The sequence below is a fragment of the Heteronotia binoei genome, chromosome 7 (assembly GCF_032191835.1).
Source record: "Heteronotia binoei isolate CCM8104 ecotype False Entrance Well chromosome 7, APGP_CSIRO_Hbin_v1, whole genome shotgun sequence".
NCBI lineage: Eukaryota > Metazoa > Chordata > Lepidosauria > Squamata > Gekkonidae > Heteronotia > Heteronotia binoei.
In genome coordinates, this window is record NC_083229.1 from 32,605,349 (window position 1) to 32,627,895 (window position 22,547).

A 22,547-nucleotide genomic window follows, 5' to 3' on the forward strand; every position below is an offset into this window, starting at 1 on the left:
AAACTAAGAAGTCTTCATCTGCTGGAGAGATAACTCCCAGGGGGAAGGGGTTCCAAAGTTTTGGCACCATGATAGAAAAGGCCCTTTCTCAGGTACCAGCCATCTGGCTTTAGTTGAAAGGGACACTTTTGAAGATGACTGGGGCAGGTTCGTACAGGAGAAGGTGGTCCAATGGAATGTCCAAGTTCCTGGAATCACCTGACTGTTACAGCTGGAAATGGATGCTGGACTATTAGGTCGGATGCGGCTGGGCTGGGCTGGACTTCCATTCTTATATTGAATATATATATTCAAAGAACAACACCAAGCAATACAGAAGAGAATGAGCCAGAATATGAAGACATGGTTAGAGACTGAGCCTCTCTTAGACACAAGGGATTGGAACAGTCTTTTGGGCAATGGAGAACCAGAGCAAAGAGCAAGGTGGTGGCAGTAAGCATCCAGGACCAAGATGGAATGAGACAGTGGAAAGGTGGGCTTTCCTTTTTGATGCACATAGTTGGGACCTTTTAAAATGTCTAGATATCTCTGGATGTGGCTTAAAACATGTTCAGCTTGTTAGAAATACTGGAATTGCTCTGGAATATTCAAGTGGTAATAATTATGTTGTTTCCCTGTTTGTAACCATTTTTTTTCAATAGTCCTTCCTGCAAAAAGTGGAGTGGTTTTCATTATATTCATGATACTTTATCCATTGCAAATCTTGATACAGTATTTACTAAGGCAGTTCTTTTCCTCTTCCCCCAGTGTGCCCCCCCCCTAATAACTGGGTGACTTTAATGACAGTTTAAGGGAAAGAAGAATGAGTGACTTCTCTAACAGATAAATTCATCTATAAAGCAAAGTGGCACAATAATGATTAGATTGCGATAAAGTGCCAAAATGACATATTATCCTCTTGTGCTAAATAAGTTATTTTTGCTGTGAATTGTGCTAGAAGAATTCATCCTTAAGAGTCTTGAATATAATGAGAGAGGCATGTTCCTTAAGTGGAAAATTATACGTTTAGCTACTCATAGAGTCTTGATTGAATTCTACTGAGAAGTTTTCTTTCCATTGTTCCTTGAAAACAAAGAAGTTCCACTTCTATTCGCAAATATGTCTTTCCTGGGAAAGTTTATCTTTGAGATTCAGTGATTGTTTAGTGGAAGGAAAGAAGAGGAAATAACCTAGAAGATCTGCATAATAACTTCTAACAGAAACCTGTGGAACATTAGAAATTAAGAGTTGGATCATAGAACAGCAGGAATGAACGGAGTTCACACAAGAGGATCTTACGTCCTTTACCTGTGAGATCCTTTTGCTAGGGTATATTTAGCTTACAAGAATACCCCAAAACCCAGCAGATTTTTGGTGAGGAAAAGCAGAGTATTCTGAGAAAAGGTGGTTTCTGACCTTTTTGAACTGTAGGCTAGAACTATAAATATAATAACTCTTACACTTATTTAGAGTAAGCTGCATTCATCTCAGTAGCTCTTACATTCCAGTAAGTGAACATAGCACTGAGCTAGTAGAACAAAGCAGGACTCAAGTAGCACCTTTAAGACCAACAAAGTTTTATTCCGAATGTAAGCTTTCATGTGCATGCACACTTCAGACTTTCCCTGTCTGAAGAAGTGTGCATGCACATGAATGCTTAGATTCTGAATGTCTTAAAGGTACTACTTGACTCCTGTTTCAGACCAACACAGCTGCCCACCTGGATCTATCTATAGCATTGAGCTGTAAGTGGCTTATTGTAGAATCAGAATTGGCTTAGAACACAGCCATTGTGCTTGCACAAATTCTGCTTCCAAGGAATTTAAATAATGTGTTTTGGAAAGATGAGTTCTGTAAGTTGAGGAAGCTATCAGTATATATCCTGGTTGTCTGTTCAGTTAATGGTGGAGCCTCCTTCTGATGGAAAGCACGTCTTCTGCCAGAGCCAGGTTCCCTGCCCTGGTGGGAGGGTCTACATATTCATCTGTAGAACAACATATTCATAGGCTCCAATCTATTCATAGGATCCAACCTATTTAGGTCATCACTGAGTATAATTTTTGCATAGTTCTGTTCTCACGCTCAGACCATGGGAAGTTCTTGCTTGGCTTTAATGGTAGTGGAGTTACAGTTATTTATGGCTCTCGAAGGCTTCATGATCCAGTCCAAATTGCATGCGGACACAAGCCTTGGTCCCCAAGGAGAGTTGGGTTGGATGCCAGATATGCAGTCTGTGCAGCTCATAAGCTGCCCCATTGCAGCTGTGGTCATGGCTACCTTTTGGAGGTGCCACTACCAGCATCACTAGAGCTTGGGTTCTGCTGGAGCCCATCTTACAGGATCTGAATCCTGAACCAACTTTAACATTTTGCTTTGCTTTGATCTTGTTTTCAAGGTTATCTCTTGCCTTAAGGACAAAACCATTGCTTTAAAAAGATACCTGAATGCTGAAATGGTCAGAATGCTAAATGCTACATGAGATGATAAATTTGGTGCATGTGTGGGAATACAAGCAGTCCCAACAGTAGCTATGCTGAATCATATTACTTCATTTTTCCAGAATATGCATATGAAAGCTATACAGTCTATTTAAATGCAAGAAGGGATACTTTACAAATGTGCCTTATCTCTTTCCAATTATCAGTATTTTTCTCTTTCCAGTTTGGAGATTTCCTTGATGAAGAAGGAAGAAGGATGTATGTGGCCAGAGCTGATTGTTGGTGATTCACAGGGTGAATTAATCATGGACCCTGCCCAGAGTGAAGCGATAGCCAAGCGTCTGATGCATCTTACCTCTGATGAAATGGTAAAATGAATAATAAAATTAAAACTCTTGATCTTTTAAGATATAGTTACATTTTTTACATTGCAGCCTGGTAATATGCTTTTTAAAATTTTTGCCATCAAGTCACAGCTGACTTATGATGGCCTTATAGGGTTTTCAAAGTAAAAGATGTTCGGAGGTGGTTTGCCATTGCCTGCCTCCGCATAGCAACCCTGGACTTCCTCGATGGTCTCCTATTCAGGGCCAACCCTGCTTAGCTTCCCAGATCTGACAAGATTGAGCTAGCCTGGGTTTTGCAGCTGCCAATAAAATATGAATTGGTTTTTGTTGGAGTTTTGCAAGTTCCGTCCCTGAAGTCATGAGATAATTAGCTGTTTGTTTGTGAATGCTGATGTCAGCTAGCTTAAGGTTACAGACCACTAGAATACCCTGCATGTATTTACTGCCAGAGCTAGGTGAAAATATGCATAATTAGCTAGTATTGGGATGCTTCAATTGGGTAATCAATACATGGGGGTTGGACTGGAAATTGAGTTTCATTTTATGGGCCCTTGTTTGTGAATCTCTAGTCTTTCCTCGCATGAGTTTTAGACATCTCTGAGTTAACATGTAGGTTGAGAGTAGCTAGACGAGATGTTTTCCTGAATTGTTGTTTTGTTATTTTTCAACTCCCAGTAAACCCTCTCTCTATTAGAAAGTAAGTTTCTGTTTTGAAAGCTAATACATTTGCTTCACTGCATTTTTTAATGTCTGCTACTTGTACATTTACCTAACAGTTCCCCCCCCCTCACTGTTGGAAACAGTACTCAAGTGAACAAGACTGGGTAAAACACAAGCAACAACTGGATGATTCAGCGTAACTAGATAAAAAATGAGCATGGAAAGCTATTTCACCTTGGGATGCCTAACAGACTAAGATAATTTTTAAAAATGTGCCTTTAGCAGAATAAGGCAGTGTGTAATAATAATAATAATAATAATACTTTTTATTTGTATCCCGCCCTCCCCGCCAGGGCAGGCTCAAGGCGGCTCACAACATACGAGTGTAATATACAATAAAACCATACATCGCAATTACAATTACAATTATAAAATCATCATTAAATCATTAACAACTTGTATTTAAAATTAACATTGTGGTGCTATAACTTAGATCTTTAATAAAATTCAGTGGCTAAAGCATGTCTAGCGAAACTTTCTTGGCTCGGTATTAGGTGAAGGCTATTTTGAAGAGGTAGGTCTTACAGGCCCTGCGGAATTGGTCTAAACATCGCAGGGCCCGCACCTCCTCCGGGAGTTGATTCCACAGCAGTGGAGCTGCAATGGAGAAGGCCCGATCCCAGGTGGTCTTCAATCTGGCCTCCCTTGGCCCAGGGATATTCAGCTGGTTCTTTCCAGCTGACCTCAGCGCTCTCTGGGGTTCATATGGGGAGAGACGGTCCCTCAAGTAGGCAGGTCCTCGGCCATATAGGGCTTTAAAGGTGATAACCAGCACTTTGTAATGGACTCAGTACACCACTGGCAGCCAGTGCAGTCCGCGCAGCCCCGGCCGTATGTGCTCCCATCTTGGGAGTCCCAACAGCAGCAGCCAAACTCAGTGTTGCTTCCAAAAGTTCCAATATGTCATCATTTTCTCTCTCCTGTTCATAAGAACATAAGAGAAGCCATGTTAGATCAGGCCAATGGCCCATCCAGTCCAACACTCTGTGTCACACAGTGGCAAAATTTTTTATATATATATATATATATACACACACACACACACACACTGTGGCTAATAGCCACTGATGGACCTCTGCTCCATATTTTTATCTAAACCCCTCTTGAAGGTAGCTATGCTTGTGGCCGCCACCACCTCCTGTGGCAGTGAATTCCACATGTTAATCACCCTTTGGGTGAAGAAGTACTTCCTTTTATCCGTTTTAACCTGTCTGCTCAGCAATTTCATCGAATGCCCACAAGTTCTTGTATGTGAGAAAGGGAGAAAAGTACTTTTTTCTCTACTTTCTCCATCCCATGCATTATCTTGTAAACCTCTATCATTTCACCTCGCAGTCGACGTTTCTCCAAGCTAAAGAGTCCTAAGCGTTTCAACCTTTCTTCATAGGGAAAGTGTTCCAGCCCTTTAATCATTCTAGTTGCCCTTTTCTGGACTTTCTCCAATGCTATAATATCCTTTTTGAGGTGCGGCGACCAGAACTGCACACAGTACTCCAAATGAGACCGCACCATCGATTTATACAGGGGCATTATGATACTGGCTGATTTGTTTTCAGTTCCCTTCCTAATAATTCCCAGCATGGTGTTGGCCTTTTTTATTGCAAACGCACACTGTCTTGACATTTTCAGTGAGTTATCTACCATGACCCCAAGATCTCTCTCTTGGTCAGTCTCTGCCAGTTCACACCCCATCAACTTGTATTTGTAGCTGGGATTCTTGGCCCCAATGTGCATTACTTTGCACTTGGCCACATAATGGGCTAGATCATAAGTCTCCCTCAGCTTACACATCTGGCACTTCTGCAGTTGTTCAGGAGGGCTTTTCTCTGTCCCAGACTACTTCAAGAAGGCACTTTATAAAGGCAGTGAAGATTTTATCAAGTTTGCTGCACATATTAATCTGGTGTCATTTCACTGTTTTCTGCTGACACAATTCCATTTATCTTCATTATATCCATGCTCTGTATTGTACCTAACATTTAATGCTTGTTCAGATTTCGGTAACCCTAGTGCATACTTGCTTGATGTCTTCTCATACTGATTGTATCAACCTACACTGTACTTATTAGATGTCTCGCTGTATGGCCACTAATCAACTTACACTGTCTCAGTGAGAAAGGCAGACTAGAAATAGAGTAAATAATGTCTTAAAAAGGAATAAACCCCCATCTTCATACAAGTAAAGAATGTTATCCTTCATTAATTGAGCCCGACATTTATTTGTTAAAAACATTTCTGTGCCACGTTTTCTCCCAACTCAGGGTCTTCAGGGTGGCAAACATTAAAGCATGCCGGGCATTAAAATATTAAAAACAGCATTTAAAATACATATGTGTGTTAAATATTTAAAATAATCAAACAGGACATGTATAAACACACAACAGGAAGGAGGGCCATTAAGACTTAGGGAACGATAAATAAAACAAAAAAAGTCTTTACCCATTGGTGGAAGATAGCCATCAAGGAAGACAAATCAGTTTCCCTGGGGCAGGAGTTCCAAAGTTTTGGCACTTTAACCGAAAAGGCCCTTTTTCGGGTTGCCACCACCCATGTGGCTGCAGATGGCACAGCAACCCAAGCAGGCTGTCCATAGATGGCCAGAATCATTGGATAGATTCATATCAGAGCAGGCAGCCCTTAAGGTATGCTGTCTCCAGACTGGACAGAGCTTTAAAGGTCAATGTCAGTGCATAATTACGAGTGTTTAGAAATAACTGTTGTGCATTGAGTGATCTTTGCAAATAGCCTGTTCCTTTTCGTTTGTTTAGAAGAGCATCCCGTATTGTAGGCAGTTTCTATGCTTTGTAAGGGACAGCACTGCAAGGCTTCTTTTTGTGTTACAAAGTTATACAGACTTTTGAGTGGCTCCAGATTTCTCATTACCAGCAAATTTTCATGTTCCATATAATTCAAAGGACTATATAGTATAGCACCTACAAAAGTTGCTTCTATCTAATACAATCTTTCATCCTGCCCTGCTTACTGCGGGTTCATCCAGTTCCTTCCTTTCTTCCCCAAGTGAGAACTCCCTTGCTCCAGTGGAAAACGTCTCCCAAGGAAAGGGAATGTTTCATCCCTCCCTTTGTCTCAGGTTCTACTTGGCTCTGGATAGCACGTGCCATCAGCACAAGATGAGTCTCACTGACCAAATAGCCTCTCAAGTCAGCCGGTCACAGCAGCCTTGACTGGAAAAAGCAATGGAGAAGTTTCTTCACTCACAAATCAAGTAGGTGCACTGCAAAAACTCGTTATTTCAACATGGAGAGAAAGGAATAATTTGTTAAAGCCGTTAAGAGAAATCTTTTTCGGAGTTCATAGTATCGCAGGATTAATAACACTTATTAATCACACTAGAGGAGTTTGAGGCACAATTTCCCTGGCTCGAGATACTGGCACAGCAAGTTATAAAATGTAGTGTGTGCGCTGCAGTAAAAATTCCTCTATTATCTCATCTAGTGAGACCTATTTCATTTGCTCAATTAACATCATTTTTCAACCCAATGGGACAGCCAGCGACAATGAAAGCAAAGCAAAATAAAAAGCTGTTACAGTTAAGAGGAATTGATGGATATTGTTCCTTTTCTAAAGCTTTTCAAAATATGAATGCTAATAGAGAGCTTCCTCTATCAGTTTCACAGGGGAGAGGTTTCATAAAAGAGGTGCCACTGCAGAGAAAGCCCTGCTTGCACTATTTAAAATGATCAGAAGTCTTAAAACGTTGCTTGTGATTATTTTATTAAAACAATTTTTCCCCAGATTTTGTATATGCCATGGGCTTGTCATGTGTCCAGATGAAAAACTTTCAAAATGAGCAGGTGGGGCAAAATCACCCCCTTCCCAGCAGCCTAGTGCTTGTTTCTGAAATCTTCCATCAATACTAGTGATCCTCATGAACCATACACTATAGGGAGCTGGAAAATCGTGGTGTTGAAATTGCTTTATTTGCCACAGAATAGAAAGAATGAGGTGATTTTTGCCAGATTTCCTCTTCTGTACTGTGGTGCATTTTGTTGGAGGGAAGGTGGGTGGGGAAAAATCTGTTTCACCACCTTCTTCTGGGAGCTTTTTTGCCCAAGAGTCAGCATGGTGTAGTGGTTAAGAGCAAAGGACTCTAATCTGGAGAAATGGGCTTGATTCCCTGCTCCTCCATATGAAGCCTGCTTGGGTGACCTTGTGTCTGGCAGAACACTCTCAGCCCTGTCTATCTCATACGGTGCCAGTTGTGGAGAGGGAAATGTGATTGTAAGCCACTATGAGACTCCTTAAGGTAGAGAAAAGTGGGGCATAAGAACCTATTCTTCTTTGGTTTTCAAAGGACAGATGTTCAGATTACCCCGGTGAACTGAAGTACATAAGAGCATAAGAAAAGCCCTGCTTGATCACACCAGTGGTCCATCCAGTCCAGCATCCTGTTTCACACAACAGCCAACCAGTTGCCCAGGAGGGCAAGCATACAAGCTATAGAGGCTGAGGCCTTTCCCTGAAGTTTCTTCCTAATAGTGGTATTCAAGCTCACTATGAACATATATGAACATATGAAACTGCCTCATACTGAACCAGACCCTTGGTCCATCAAAGTCAGTATTGTCTTCTCAGACTGGCAGCGGCTCTCCAGGGTCTCAAGCTGAGGTTTTTCACACCTATTTGTCTGGACCCTTTTTTGGAGATGCCAGGGATTGAACCTGGGACCTTCTGCTTCCCAAGCAGATGCTCTACCACTGAGCCACTGTCCGTCCCCTACCTCTGCATATAGCTGTTCTCCATAGTCACCTTGGCTAGTTGCCATTGATGGAGCTCTCATCTGTGAATACATGTTAACTGCTCCCTCATTTCATTCCATTCAGGCCTTGAATGAAGGTTGCTAGTCATCTACTTGTTTCTGTTGATTCAAGGTGGGATGAACAATCTTGTCAAATGCTTCAAGAGAGATTGACTTTGGTTTTATGTTAGAAGACATATCTTCAACTTTAAAAGTGGTTCCTAAAGCATAATTTTCACAGTGTATTTTTAAAATTTAGAAGCATCTAGTGTTGCTTGAATACTGGTTTCTTTGGGATATCAGAAGTTACCCTCGTATAACTGAACACAAGCCAAGCATGACCCTTCCCAAGGTTTATAGCTCAATATATTTCAGGCAGTAAAATATTGCACTGACATACTATATATTTGGAAGATCTTCCCTTTTGAAAAAAAATTATTAATATTACCAAACAGTCAAGTCTGTTTACTCACTGCAGTGATAAAGCACTTCTTGAGTTTTCATAGGGTTTTTTTTATTGATAACATTAATGAATAATATTGAGAGGTAATAGTTATGGGAGTTTGTGGTCCCGCATCAGTTTAGATTATTTATTGTAACCTGTAGGGTATTATATCTGTAAATGTAGTTTAGAATTTGACAGATGTATCTTTGGGCTTGATAGTTTCCATCTGCCTAAGTATCATCTGCCTAAGTATCATTGTACTCTAAAACCTTCCTTTGAACAGTATTCATTTGTGGCACTGACTGTCATGCTAAGCAAAGTGTTAAAATTATGAATGTTAGATGATCCGAGAAACTTTGCAGAATTCCTAAGGACACATAAGTTATCATCCTCTTAATGAGAATGCATTTCACAACAGTAGAAGTAAGATATCATTAGTACCAAATTAACATTAAAATTTAATCAATGAGTGGCTTTAAAATGTCACCAAAAAAGAACCCTTTTAAGGTCCACCTATTGGCGTCTGTTTAAAAGTTAGCTCTCCCATTATTTCTGTCTGTCACATGCTGTAATTGTAAGAAAATTAAGTCTGGTTGGATAAAAGAGAACTGCAAATGAAGCAAAGTTCTAGGGGTAAATCTTTGCCAATTCTATTCTCCTTCTACTCTGTGTTCCCACCAAAAAAGCCACTTCTGAGGATATGAGGCCTTCAGGAACCTTGTCGCATAGGGCTGCTATGAGAAGAGGGAATTGGCAGAAATCTCCCATTCCACCCATACGTTGTTGCAAAAAAACCTCAAGGGCTCCATGACAGCCATGACCATACCCCTCCCTCTGAGGCAAGATTATTCCCTCTGTTTTCCTTTCCCTTTTGTGACTGAACTGCCCTAGTTGTCTGTTTTCTTCTTTCTTGAAGAATTCTGGTTGCCCCACCCTGTCACAATACGATATTTTGGCTGTTTGCTCAGCCCAAGAATCTGAGGGGAAGGATCAGGAGCTCACTTTACCTTAAACAACTTAAATGGCATTCAAGAAGTTTTTAAATTCAAAAGTAACAAATGTTTTATTTAACATGTTTTATGAAACATCAGGTAAAATTGGGGGTTGAAATCTCGGGTAAAACCAGTACATGCACAGACTTTAGTTTTTATGTTTCAGGCTAATGAGAGTTTCTTAAGCTATTCACAGTTACTTAAATCTTTATGTCAAGAGGCTTTTGTTCCAGTGTTTTCCCAAGTAGTCCAGTACACTTTCTTTGAGTACTCTCTGACTCTTTTGGTTTCCAGAAGGTTGCTACACTGTTTCCAAACCCCTTCTCTTGAAACACCAGTGCTCAGGGTGTTCTCTCCCCCCCCACCCCGCTGAAAAAGGGGTGCTGGAACTCTCAAGAGGGGAATGAAGGAGAAACACACAGGTGCCCCTCACGATCTTTTAAACAATTTTTGAGAATTTTGTTTCCACAAAGAGGTTCCAGAGCTCCAGAAAAAAAACCCTGCTAGTACTTACCTTGAGTTTTCAAACTGACTCTTAAGATATTTACAGGCAGTTTCAAGCCACACCAGACCAGGGTTCTCTGCAGTCTTCAGAGCTAAGTTCCTGTTTGACTGGGTAGGGAATTTTCTTCTCTCTAAGAAGATCTATCCTCTTTTTTGGCCTGAATGGGAGTCTTCTAACTACCCACTTTTTTGCCAACCTCCCCCAGTTCTCCATCTGTGTTAAACCGCTCTCAGTCAGGTCTGAATTCTGATACTGTCAGTACTTGACTCTTCTCAACTAAGGCTGAAATCAGACTATTGTTACTCAATTCAATCAAGGCAGAAATCTGACTGAATCTCTCAGCATGCAGTTCTCAAGTCTTTCTCTGCTCAGCTGTCGCTAACTAGTCAGATTGCTTAGAGCAGCCTATCACTCAAAGCTGTTTGTACAGTGTTTCAAAGCTCTTAAAAGTGCAGTCCATCACAGACTCATTTGCAAGGTAGGTGGGAGTAGAATCTTTTGGTTCCAAACTATTCAGTTACCCATACCATAGCCTATGTCAGCAGTCCCCAACCTTTTTGGCACCAGGGACCAGTTTTATGGAAAAAAATTTTTCCACGGATTGGGGGTGGTCCATGGTTTCAGGATGATACAACTGTGCACTTTATTTCTATTAGCTTGGTGTAGTGGTTAGTACGTGGACTCTTATCTGGGAGAACCAGGTTTGATTCCCCACTCCTCCACTTGCAACTGCTGGAATGGCCTTGGTCAGCCATAGCTCTTGCAGCATTGTCCTTGAAAGGGCAGTTTCTGTTAGAGCTCTCTCAGCCCCACCTACTTCACAGGGTGTCTGTTGTGGGGGAGGAAGATAAAGGAGATTGTAAGCCACTCTGAGATTCGGAGTGGAAGGCAGGATATAAATCCAGTGTCGTATTATTATTATTATTGCATTTTAATATATAATGAAATAATTATACAAAACTCACGGACTGGTACCGGTCCATGGCCCAGGGGTTGGGGACCCTTGGCCTATGTCATTCTTTATTATTATTTCAGTATTAAAACCCTGCTTCTCTCCCCAGTGGGAACCCAAAGTGGCTTACAATGCCATTTCCCCCTCCTTCATTTGATCTTCACACCCTGTGAGGGAGGTTGAGTTGAGAGGTTGCTACTAGTCCAAGGCCACCAAGGGAGCTTTCATGGGACGGTGGGGAATTTGAACCTGCCCTCTGGAACTTTTGAGGGGGAGCAGGGCTCTACAGATCATTTCCACACAATGATCCATTTGTGGTTCTTTGGATCCAATCTGGTAACAACTGTAAAATGCTGCTGTATTACTCAGATGTTTTTGTTAGATCTGCTTCCTAATAAGAGCCAGTGTAGTGGTTAGAGTGTCACTGGGAACTGGAAAAACTCAGCTTTGAGTCTTCATGTTGCCATGGAAGTTCATTGGATGATTTCAGACCTGTCCTACACACTCTGCTTAACTGACATCACAGGGATTCTGCTGTGTATCTCAGCAAGAAAGGAAAACTGTAAAAAGACTATCTCATCCCACTTCTGAACAATCCTTATGACCTTAACTGACTTCATAGGGTTTTTTATGAGGATAAAATGGAGGAGAGGAGAATTATGGAAGCCGCTTTGCGTCTCCATTGGGAAGGAAAGTGGGGTATAAATGAAGTAAGTGATAATCTGAACTTCCCCCCCTGAGTATAGTTTTTACCTAAAGATATGTAGATAACCTAAAAATACATAGATAATGAACACCTTTAGAATCCTGTGCTCTTAAAACCATAACAAGGTATTGGGAGAAAGAGAATTCCCATTCTTGAGCATGTTAGGTGCTCAGAAATCTAATTAAAATTAGACACGTTTGAGCACTTCATATTTCAACTCATTCTATTTAGATTCAACAGGATTCCTAACTTCATACATCACCAACTTAGGTTTTCCCAGCCCAGGACTGAATCTGAGATTTGATTTGGTCAAGAGGCTGCACATTAGCCTGTGATCTTCTCAGGTTAGGAGCAATGCTTCCTCTAAGCTGTGGAGTCTTGTAATTGAAAATTCTTTTTTGTGAGCAACTGGCATTAAAGTTATGAGCTATTGCATAAATTAGTTTGCTCTGGGGCCATTTTTCCTGAGCTAAGACAAAGATATGTGAGCCAGAGGCTAAAAGAACTGTGAACTAGCTCAGCTCAGGAACACTGGTTAGGAGTCTGTGTGTCCCTTTACATCATGATGCATTATCTCACCTTTTAGTACAATAGCAAAATAATAACCATATTCTGTATTTCCACACTTCTATTCACCCCACAAAATGTGTACAATAGATTTGTTCTGGATTTTTATAAAGGGAATTGAGGTGTGATTTTTATACTTGTGAAAAATTGTAATGCATTGGTTATTGTGTACTATTTTTATTGCACTGTTTTTAATGTCATCTGCTATAAAAAAGACTATCTCATCCCAATTCTGAACAATCCTTATGACCACTAATGTTTATGACCACTATGGCACTGAAGTGAGTGTAGAAAAATGGATTACAAGGTAGAGAAAGCAGTCATGACTTTCAGATAATGATGCACTTTCAGCCGTGGTGTATGGTGGTGAAATGTGCCACCAAGTCACAGCTGACTTATGGAAACCCTGTAGAGTTTTCAAGTCAAGAGATATTCAGAGGTGGTTTGCCTCATGTCATTAATCTGATATTCCTATCTAGGTTAGGGTGTTGTGGTGCATAAGTAGCATTAACTCAGGTTTGCTATCCTATTCTGCCCATCCTCTACCAGTCTACCTCTGTTCAGGTCATAGATACTCTGGGAAATCGTAGTTTGGCTTGCTGTGGTAACTCCTTCCCAGCAAGGCATGTATATGGAAGTACCAGTGAGATCTGTATGTTAATTCCATGTAGACAGGTTGGAGAGGCAATTGGAAGTGCAATCCTAAGCAGAGTTTGACCCTTCAAGGACCAGTGGATTTAGACTGCCTTCTCCTTCATTTGCTCAAATTTAGGGAGGGACCAAGGGGCAGTTACCACATGGGGCTTATCCATACAGGTGTGACTTAACAACAGTTTCCACATCCTGTTGACAGTCCCATTGGCTTCCATGGGGCTGTAGCAATATAGATCTTCAAAGTAATGCATGATCATGAAAACTGTCAAGGAGCCATAGTGTCAATGAAATAATCTTATTCCCCCATGTTAGAAATTTTCTTAAATATTTCCTTTTTAGCCCTTCTTAACGAATCAAATAAATTTAGCACTGCTTCTTAGCAAATCAAATAAATGTTTCATTGTTTTAAGACTAGAAATACTAAAAATAATAAATCACCTCTCTTCATTAAGAAGCTCTGTTCATTGTCCTTTCGAACAGTTGCCCAGGAAACAGAGTGAGACTAGTTTTTTTCCTGGTTTACACAGAGTTGTATAATTTTTCAAACTAACTGTGACTTCTTAATTAAACCAAATCTTCCTTGGGAAAACCACAGAAAATTAAATGTGAGAAATGCCTGCTTGTTGTAGGTTAAAAACAGTACATTTAGGGCATTATTGTTTCTTGTACACTGGGGTAGCTTGTATAAATATCTCAGCATAGGTATTTCAGTGCCCTGCCTGGTTTATTAAATAAGTAAGAAAAATATTTTTCCCTTTCTCTTGAACGCTTCTCCTTTATAGCCTAATCCAAATTCTGCTTTCCCCTGTGCTTCACTTTCTCATCAGAGATAATCTTCTAGGACCAAGTTCAATTCTGTTCAAGAATTGGGTTTCAGTTTGTGTGCAAGGAAGAATTGCCGAGGAAGTCATTCAGGCACCCAGAGAATCTCCTCTGTTTTTCTCTGGCACTCCTGCGTTGAAAACTGAAGCAAAATTTCTATCCACATTGCCCTTTGAGTATTCAGACAAGGGAAGGCAGATGACTGACAATGTCAAGAACACCAGAGACCAAAATGTTTGTTCAGCAGTCTGTTCACGAGCAAAAATCTCAATGTATGTTTCTCTTTTGCTTCTAACAAACATCGTGCTGGTACGCAGAAATTTAAATCTCACTTAATACTGAACAAATATACCCAAATGGTTCTACAATTGTGTTAAGCAACATAACCACTTTGTCAACAGTTTGCTGACCTATTTTCCTACAGGTGTTGCGGATCCATTACTTGCTTTTCATAACCCAGTAATTGAACTCCAATGTGCAAATCACTTAATCTTACGAGTCTTTTCCTTGAGCCTGTGAACAGGCCGCTTTTCTTCCTACATACAGATTGAAGACCTTGCAAATGATTTCCACAGCTGGTCAAGGTTTGGAATTTGATCCAGTTGGAGCACACTAACGAACTAACCAATGATCTTGTAGCCTATACTGTTTTATTGCATTGAAATCTTTTAGGAGGGATTCCAGTGACTGCTGAAATGACTTCTGGATTACTGCTGTATTTTGATCTGTACTACTTTTTTTTATCTCTGCTGTTATTGTATATCTGCTTCTGTTTGCTTTTTTGAGAGAGGAGTGGAGGGAGAGTACTGTTATCTACTTTTATCACAAGCTGCCTCAAGTGCACTGTGAGTAGAATGATAGGGTAAAAATTGTCTAAACAATCTAAAGTTAGGGACCAAGTCACAAGGATTAGCTCTTATTTAACCCTATTTCTGCTGTATTTTTTCTTCCTTCATAACTGAATTTTTAGTAATCCAAAAGGTTTTGGTCAATATCCCAACACTGGCAGCTGAATGGCTGTGTGGCTCCATGCTTAGACTGATGATTCATGGAGGATACATCCATGGAGGATCCATCAAGTGTTGCAGCTATTCTGCTTAAGTGGAAACTTCATAGTCAAAGGCAATAACCAATGCTCTGCTTTGTAGGCTTTCCAGGGGCATCTGGTCTGATGTAGTGTAAAACAGAATGCTGGCCTAGATGGACCACTGATCCTTCCAAGCACAGCTATTCTTCTGTTCAAGTAGTTGATTCAGTAGGATATCATGATAGAGGGCCAGTGTGGTATAGCATGTTGAACTAGCATCTGGGAGATCTGGTTTGAACCCCACTCATGCTGTGAAAGCTTGCTGGGTGACCTGGGCAGTCACACTCTCTCAGCCTAACCTACCTTGCAGGACTGTTGTGCGAATAAAATGGAGGGGAGGAGAATGATATAAGCCACTTCGGGTCCCCATTGGGGAGAAAAGCAAGGTTTTACTGCTTATGTTTGAATTTTCATTTGTCATTGTTAAATAATGTTTTAACTACTACTCCTGCACATCCGCTTGAAATTTAAAAAAAAAAAAAATGGTTTGATTTCAGAATCCAGACTCTACCAGAGAAAACCCTCCATGTAATGCTCAGGAGCTGGAAGAATGTGATATGTTCCTTGAAGACAGCACAAGTTTGTGCAGATTTGATGGTAACACCCAGAAGGTCACCCATGTGGTAAGTTGGAAATAATACTTTAGTGTCTTAGATCCTTTTAACATTTTTCTCCTGTACCATTTTCTTTACCTTTGTCCTCTATGTGGAGCCAATGAGAATCGATATTATTGAGCCAGTGGCGCAGACTGCAGTTTGGGGAGGCTGATTGAGGTCGAGGAATGGGCACACTCTCTGTCCTGTAGCCTCTGTCCAGACCTCTGCACCTATTGGCTGTCTCCTCTCCCCACTCCAAATACACTCAGTTCATAGGCCCTCATAACATCATACCTATTTGAACTGTTTAGTAACTGGATTAATGCCTATTTAGAGAAGGTCTGTCTGCCCTGCCCTGGCTTTCCCAGGCTAGCCTGATCCCTTCAGATCTTGTAAGCTAAGCCCTGGTTAGAATCTGGGTGGGACACAACCAAGGAATTCAACAGTTGTTACACAGAAGCTGGCAATGGCAAGCCACATTGGAGCATCTCTTGCCTTGAAAACCCTACACGGTTGCCATAAGTCAGTTGCAACTTGATGGCACTTTGTACCAGAGACATAGGAGCATCTGGAGCATTGTTAGCCATAGAATGTGAGAGAACACATTGGAAAATAGGCGATGATGGACACAATCTATAAAGAGTCTATCCCAACAATACACCAATGAGGAATGTTGTATTAGATTTGCAAACTCACATAAGACGGTCCACTTCCATGAACTGGAAGGGTAGAAAAACCATCTGCACAGCAGCCTCAAATGGGTGGCTTGTAACAAGTTTAGGTTAGTTTGAGGTGGGGCTTTTTAAAAAGGAAACCAGAGATTTGTGATTGTTAAAAAGTTGTTTTCAAGAATAATAGGGATACCTCTCTCTGCTTGTGCTGAAATAAAAGATAAATTTCTGTTCAGTGTTTTTGAAGTGAGTGTACTGGGAGCAGAGAGAATTTAAAACAGCCAGCAGAAAAATAGGTCTGAGTAGGCAGCTGAGACATCTCTGCTTTTAAGGCCAGTAGTGACCTTTGTTTTCAGCCAGGGTTGCACATACAGCAAAGAGAATAGCAGAAGATGACAAACACAATTTCTGTATCAGTGAGCCAGATTCTAAAACTACATAGTCATCGGAAAGTCCAGAAATCTCCCTCAACAATATAGTCTGTTCTGGTGTACAGTTGTACTTCTGCTGTTATTCTCCTCTTACTGTAAAAGAGAATAGCTACATTTTGAAAGTGATCCTAAGATTGAGTATTAGTTTCTGTTCTAATCCCTCTTCCCCCCCCCCCCCCGGCAGCAAATTATGGAGATGTTTTTTTTTTCCTTTTAGAGGTGGTTCACCTTTTTTTAAAAAACAAAAACCCTAACCTGATTTAAGGTGACCCCATGAGATTTTCAAGGCAAGAGACATTGAGAAGGAGGGACAGTGGCTCAGTGGTAGAGCATCTGCTTGGTAAGCAGAAGGTCCCAGGTTCAATCCCCGGCATCTCCAACTAAAAAGGGTCCAGGCAAGCAGGCATGAAAAACCTCATCTTGAGACTCTGGAGAGCCTGCTGCCAGTCTGAGTAGACAATACTGACTTTGATGGACTGAGGGTCTGATTCATTAAAAGGCAGGTTTATATGTTCATCTGAGAGGTGGTTTGCCATTGTCTTCCTCTACATAGTGACCCCGGTATTTCTTGGAGATTCTCCCATCCAAACCCTAACCAGAGCAGACCCTGCTTAGCTTTTGAGATCTGACAAGATCAGACTAGCCTGAGCTATCCAGGTCAGGGCATGAGGGAGGTGTGGGTTTAAAATCACAAAGGACTTGGATTTTCTGTGGCATATACAGTCCTCTGGACTAAGTTTTGGGGCAATGCCTTCGCAAGCCCTTGTACTCTTATTTGCAAAGTATTTGAGGAGATGCCCAGGTCATCATAAGGAAAATACTTTCCTTCAAAGTGTTCCAGCAGCTTTGCTCACTCTTGCCCTGGGGTTCTGGAAGCAGCAGGGCTGCCCAGTATACTCAGCTACACCAGGGGCTCTCTTGAACTTGATCAGTTGAGAATGCAGAGAATCTCTTTCTGGCTTTACAAAAGACCTCCGTCTTAATGATTTCCTAACTGCTGCTCCATTTATCTAGTTAATATGACGTATTTGTCCTTACCAAGTATAATAGAAACTGAATCAACAAAAAATCACTGATGGCTGGTAATACTCGGAAGCAGTTAATTCGGATCTGATCACTATTCTGGCTGCTTGCTGTCTGGTCACAAGGAGGGGGAGTAGCGACTTAGCAGCCTTGTGCACTTGCAGTTATGGTTGACAGCAGAGTGCCCCCAAGTGATAGTTACACTAGTTCCACAGTTGTCTGAGTCACTTGCAGAACTCAGTTGTCTGAGTCATTTGGATCTGTACCAGAAGCTTCCCATGCCTTGAAAACCCTACAGGGCCATCATAAGTCAGCTGTGACTTCACAGCCTTTTTACCACCACCTCTGAGATTCATTTCAGTTGGTCATTCAAAAGCTACTAGTTGATGCCTTCTCTCTTTTTTTTAACTGTTGCTGTATGTGCTGTCATATGATGGTACTAAGTAAAATACCTTTTTCAGTTAATGAATATAGCAGTCATTTTGGTGTAGTGAGCCAGTTTGGTGTAGTGGTTAAGTGTGCAGACTCTTATCTGGGAGAACCGGGTTTGATTCCCCACTCCTCCACTTGCAGCTGCTAGCAGGGCCTTGGGTCAGCCATAGCTCTTGCAGGAGTTGTCCTTGAAAGGGAGCTACTGTGAGAGCCCTCTCAGCCCCACCTACCTCACAGGGTGTCTGTTGTGGGGGAGGAAGGTAAAGGAGATTGTGAGCTGCTCTGAGACGCTGAAATTCTGAGTGGAGGGTGGGATATAAATCCAAATTTATTTGTAAACAATAAGCTCTCTGTGTTCATCAGAGCTCCCACATACTTTTGGATCTGGATGAAAAACATGAGCCAACCTCAGTTGAAACTACAGAAAAGACTAGATATTTTTCTATCAATGTTCCCTCTAAGCTGCGGAATCTTGTGAGCAGAAATTCTACTTTGTGAGCTACTGGTATTAAAGTTGTAAGCTACTGCATAAATTATTGCGCTCTGGGGCCATTTTTCCTGAGCTAAGACATAAATACGTGAGCCAGAGGCTAAAAATCTGTGAGCTAGCTCACGCTAACAGCTTAGAGGAAATACTGGTTTTGATACGTATTGGCTGATGGATCTTGGAGCCAGTGATGGAAATCTTTATTTTATGGACTGTAGATCTTCTGAGGCCGCTTCTCTGTGCTTTGGCCAACGAAGCCTTGCCTTTTCTATTAAAGCTTTATCTGCCCACTGCCAGACCCAAGAAATGATCAGTTATCCAGGCATCATGCCTTGAATTTATCTTAGTAGCTCTTGGGGAAGGCTTTCATTGAAAGAGAGTCATTTTTGGCCTGGGTGAGCATTGCACCTTTATACATTTGGAATGCGATGCTTTCTAGCAGTGCATTGAAATCCTTTTACGCAACGTAACACTAGCAACTTTCTGAATTAGTTAGCCTTATTGTCCGAATAATTACCCTTCCTTTCTTTTTGAAGACTGTATGGCAAACACGTGCTGTTCATGTAAAAATCATCTCCTTTGCTTATTTTTAAGTAGTTGTGAGAATAACAACTCATCTTGTTTGCAACTGAGTCAAAAGGTTACTGCCATTTATCATCCAGAATCATTAGCTGGAAAGAATATTGCCAGTGACAGCAACAGAAAGGCACTGGGTAGATAACAGGCAATTCATGAGAGGTGCGGGCTTCCTTTTATGCATCAGGATGAGATAATTGCCAGTTAGGCAAGCTCAGTGCCAATGGTTTTTGTTCTTAATTACCTATTTGTCACATTCTTAGAAGACTGTCAATAGGGCCATTTTAATCAGGATGCTAAAATGACTGATGATTTCAGTTACCTTGGCTTCTTTAAAGCATGTGACAGACCAGACACTGGTTCAATGATTACAGTATTTAGTGCAGTACTCTTTTTTTACCCTCAAAAGAACCCCGGGAATCAAAATTTTCCATTATCATTAGCCCTAAAATTGACTTATTTAGGGTTAGGCTTCTGCCTATTTGTTATTTAGCACTGGATTCTGCCAGGGGATCAGATGGCGTGACAAAGATGAGAAGGCAGCATTGTGGGAGGTTTGCCAGCATGATATAGTGGTTAGAGTGCCAGATGAGGACCTGGGAGACCCCGACTTAAATCGCAGCCCTGCCATGGAAGTTGTGGACTCTGACTGGCTTCGGTGTAAATAGCAGTGGAAACAATTTTCACCAAAATGCAATGCAAATTACACAATATGTGAATGCAAAATATGCAATTATAAATGCTGCGTAGAACAATATCTAACATCAACAATATAAATTCATCAAATACTTTTGTCATATTACTACAAAATTTGCAGTAGCCAAGAGTCCTGCATAGACAATGTCTTTTTAAATCCAAGTGCTATGAAGCTCCTCTTTGCAAATGCATCCAACTCATAATGTACATGGCACGAAGTCCATAATGTTAATACATAAGCATCCTGAGAGTCATGCACTTTGGGGCAATGCAACCAAAGCTCAAAATAAAAGAAGAGAGAAAGAGAACTCGTCCTTTCTGGAATTTCAGGATCATTTCGGTGTCCTTTGCTCAGTTTCTCATACATTCACAATCATTCCTAATGGAGCCGCAGAATACATCTCTAATACACAGATCAACACACACTCCTCACAGTCTCGGAATAAATGAAGTGGAGTCCCCACTGTGAGAAGAACAGGTTATATATAGACAGCTAAATGAAATAGAGTATTGTCAGGAGTGTTCCAGTGCCCTGTGGCATTGTGGAAAGAGAGCACATGAACTGCCTTCCTGGATCATTCCAGAGTTTTCACCTAGTCCAACTCGTTTTGGCCAGTTAGACATTCTTGCCTGCAGTCCTAAGAATACTTTCCTGGGAGTAACCTCCATTGAATAAAACAGGAATTACAGCAGACCTGCCCAGGATAGGTCTCTTTGCCTTCTCCTGATTGTCCTGCTTCTCTGCTGTCTCCTGTCCTTTATCCCTAGCATCTAGTGCTTTTCATTCAGCCCTCATCAGAACCCTGAACATAGTCTCTTTCCTCAGTTGGGTCCCCTAACAAAATAGTTCCCAAACTTTTTAATATGGTAACCCACAAGTCAAATTTACTTGGCGTGGTGTGGTGACTCCAAGACTGGATCAGGGGTTTTTGGCACTACAGGTAACTTTGACTTGACATGCTTCTGGTTCAGCATTCCATAACCAGATGTTTTTGAGAAACCAGCAAACATCACACAAAGGGCACAATAGTCTCCACTGTGAACCCCAAGCAAGCCATATTTTGACATACACAGCCTTTGCATTTGGAGGTTATGTTCCAGCCTTTGACCACCCTCTCCTCTATCACTCCATCTAGTCCTATTTAAGAGTCTAAGAAACTCACTATAATGCCCATCAGAACATGTTTTACTTGATCAACATGTATATGCTGTGAAGAAAACATACTAACTGATATATGACGAGAGAGAAAGCAGCACAGTATAGCCCAATCTTGTCAGATCGCAGCAGCTAAGCAGGGTCAGTACTTGGAAGAGAGACAACCAAGGAAAACTATGCAGAGGAAGGAACTGACAAGCCACCTCTGCTTCTCACTTGCCCTGAAAACCCTTTGCTGGGATCATAAGTCAGCTGTGAATTGATGGCACTTTATACACAAACTCAATGCATGACAGGGAAGATACCATTTCCAAGGTCAGGTCTTGATTTCCTAAATACAAAACAGAGCAGTGAAAAGGACAGGGGTGGCCATTAAAGAGGGCCAGCTCACAGCCCACTTTCAGAGGCTTCATGACCCACTTTTAAGTCCTAGAAGACTTGTAAATTTTTGCCATCTTTTCATTTTGTGACCTGTTTGCAATAGCCTCCATTATGACTTAATTTTCATAGCTGGAGTGATAGTATGTTTTTTATCAGGACTTTTTTGGTAGGAAAAAAAGCCCAGCAGGAACTCATTTGCATATTAGGCCACACACCCCTGACACCAAGCCAGCAGGAACGGCATTCCTGCTCAAAAAGGCCCTGCTTTTTATGTCCTTTCAGATTTCTGATATGTCTACTATATTTGTACTCAACAAGCACTCTGCAAACCTTTATGGGGGGGGCTTTGTTTTAAACATCAGTAGTGGGGTACGATTACAGTGCAAAATGGAGTCTGCCTCTTCAAAGTCTGCATCATTTGCCTTGGTACGTTCCTTGGTGTGTAATTGCATGTTCTTTGCCAATGAAAAATGATGTTCAGATAGAGACGGATACAACACTTTAACAGATGAGTGTTACCAAGTGAGCCTTTGCTGTCCAAAGAGTTCTTGAGGTCTGGATCTTTATAGAATAGCTCCCTTGCACTCTGATCTCTCCATAAGTTCAAAGACAGCCTAATGCAGGGCACTATAGAGAAGGGGAGACCTTTCAAAAAGGCAGCTGCTTCTCAAAGCAACCTACATTTTATCAAAGATTTCAGGTTTTCACGGCTGGTAACATCATTAGGGTTTGTAGAATCTTTCGGGCTCAAGTGCCGTGTTCTACTGGAGAAAGTTTTCCTTCCAGACGTTTCGTTCTCAGCTGCGGAGAACATCCTCAGTGGCGTTGCAGCCGGAGCAGGCGCTCTGACCTTCTTGGCTGCAATGCACAGCAGCCAAGAAGGTCAGAGCGCCTGCTCCGGCTGCAACGCCACTGAGGATGTTCTCCGCAGCTGAGAACGAAACGTCTGGAAGGAAAACTTTCTCCAGTAGAACACGGCACTTGAGCCCGAAAGATTCTACAAACCCTAACCTACATTTTACTTTGAAATTAACATGGGAATCTCTTAATGTAACAATGCTGGAGTTCTGTATTTACTGCTGTGTACATGGCAAATTCACAGTCAGCAATTTCCTTTATTGGCAT

The 22,547-nt window shown here is 41.4% G+C and overlaps 1 protein-coding gene across 1 annotated transcript in view; it reads left to right on the forward strand.

Annotated features, from left to right (window-relative positions):
* Positions 1–22,547, forward strand: part of NUDCD1 (NudC domain containing 1) — a 69,048-nt gene that overhangs the window by 36,957 nt on the left and 9,544 nt on the right. Inside the window, exons 7-8 of the mRNA XM_060243316.1 lie at positions 2,641–2,785; positions 15,471–15,596. Of these exons, the coding sequence (XP_060099299.1) occupies positions 2,641–2,785; positions 15,471–15,596 (271 nt within the window). The remainder of the gene's footprint in view (positions 1–2,640; positions 2,786–15,470; positions 15,597–22,547) is intronic.